The 1,153-nt window shown below is 39.4% G+C and overlaps 1 protein-coding gene across 1 annotated transcript; it reads left to right on the top strand.

Moving 5' to 3' along the window:
• Positions 1-83: 83 nt before the first annotated feature.
• On the top strand, positions 84-932 carry LOC108254151 (the record flags this gene model as incomplete). Its single annotated transcript, XM_017449138.1, has 2 exons — positions 84-284; positions 771-932. Coding segments are annotated over 2 exons (363 nt in total), but the record flags the coding sequence as incomplete, so codon positions are not given.
• Positions 933-1,153: the final 221 nt, after the last annotated feature.

Here is a 1,153-nt window from a genome sequence, read left to right as displayed (position 1 = left end):
GGTTACTGAATTGAAATCCACTAAGTTGAATTTTCAGATTAGGTACCCCTTTGAAATTGGAATACACTGGATATTTTCCACAGTTGAGGAGTACTTGGAGCTTTCTTATCGGATCAAATTTCATGAGCTTGGGGTGACAAAGGATGATACTTTGGTGAAAGCTTCTGAAATAGCTTTGTATGGGTTAAACCAGTCGGACCTCTATCAGAGAAGCAATGAATTGAAACTGAGCCAGGCTAGATGGGATCTTTTGTCAACTATGACAGATGAATTGTACGAAACAGGTATGACAAAGTGTAACTGGTGGAAGATTTTATAAAAAACTCCGCCCCGGGGCGGATGTTATCCTAAAGAGATGAAGTGTGTTCCCGGAACGGCGGGCCGAGCTTTCTCCTATCCTGTCTCCCTGTTTGCTCTTCTTCTTAGACAGTTCCCTCTATCAAACCTCTTCAAAATCCAATATAAATTTCGGGTATTTTATAAGAACCTTTTTGTAACTAGCCAATTACGTCCTCAAGGACGTGAATTTTCAAATACATTTTCTTAGAAGCTTAACCCATCCTTTAAGGCCGTTTGCCCCTACACCTAAGCCTCTAAGTGGGCTTTTTGTGTATGGAGTCAAGCCAAGTACAGGACTTGAGTACATCTACCTAAATACTGACCTCGCTTCGTCAATCAATATTCCATCTGACTAGTTCAACTAGTGACGAAAAATACAAAATCTTCAGCTTAACATAAATTTCATTCATGCCACCTTTCTCTCATCACAGGTTTCTGGAATCTGGGATACGCACTATGCACCACTATTCTTAACAAGTTCCCAGACGATGATGAGTTCATGTTTAAAGTGGAATTGTTCCGGGATCGACTGACAAGATCAAACTTCAAAGACAAGATGTCTGGCAGAACAGCTTTACAACGCGTAGCAGGAAGTAAGGTACAAAAAATAATTATATGGATAAATAGACGATGATGAGTTCATGTTTAAAGTGGAATTGTTCCGGGATCGACTGACAAGATCAAACTTCAAAGACAAGATGTCTGGCAGAACAGCTAAACAACACGTAGCAGGAAGTAAGGTACAAAAAATAATTATATGGATAAATAGATTTAAGGGGAACAGTGTAACTTGAATTTTTGAAAACTAGACTCC

The sequence above is a fragment of the Diaphorina citri genome, unplaced genomic scaffold (genome assembly GCF_000475195.1).
Source record: "Diaphorina citri unplaced genomic scaffold, Diaci psyllid genome assembly version 1.1 scaffold13803, whole genome shotgun sequence".
Taxonomy (NCBI): Eukaryota; Metazoa; Arthropoda; class Insecta; order Hemiptera; family Psyllidae; genus Diaphorina; species Diaphorina citri.
The sequence above is the reverse complement of the archived record's forward strand: the minus strand, read 5'-3'. Positions and strand labels throughout refer to the sequence as shown.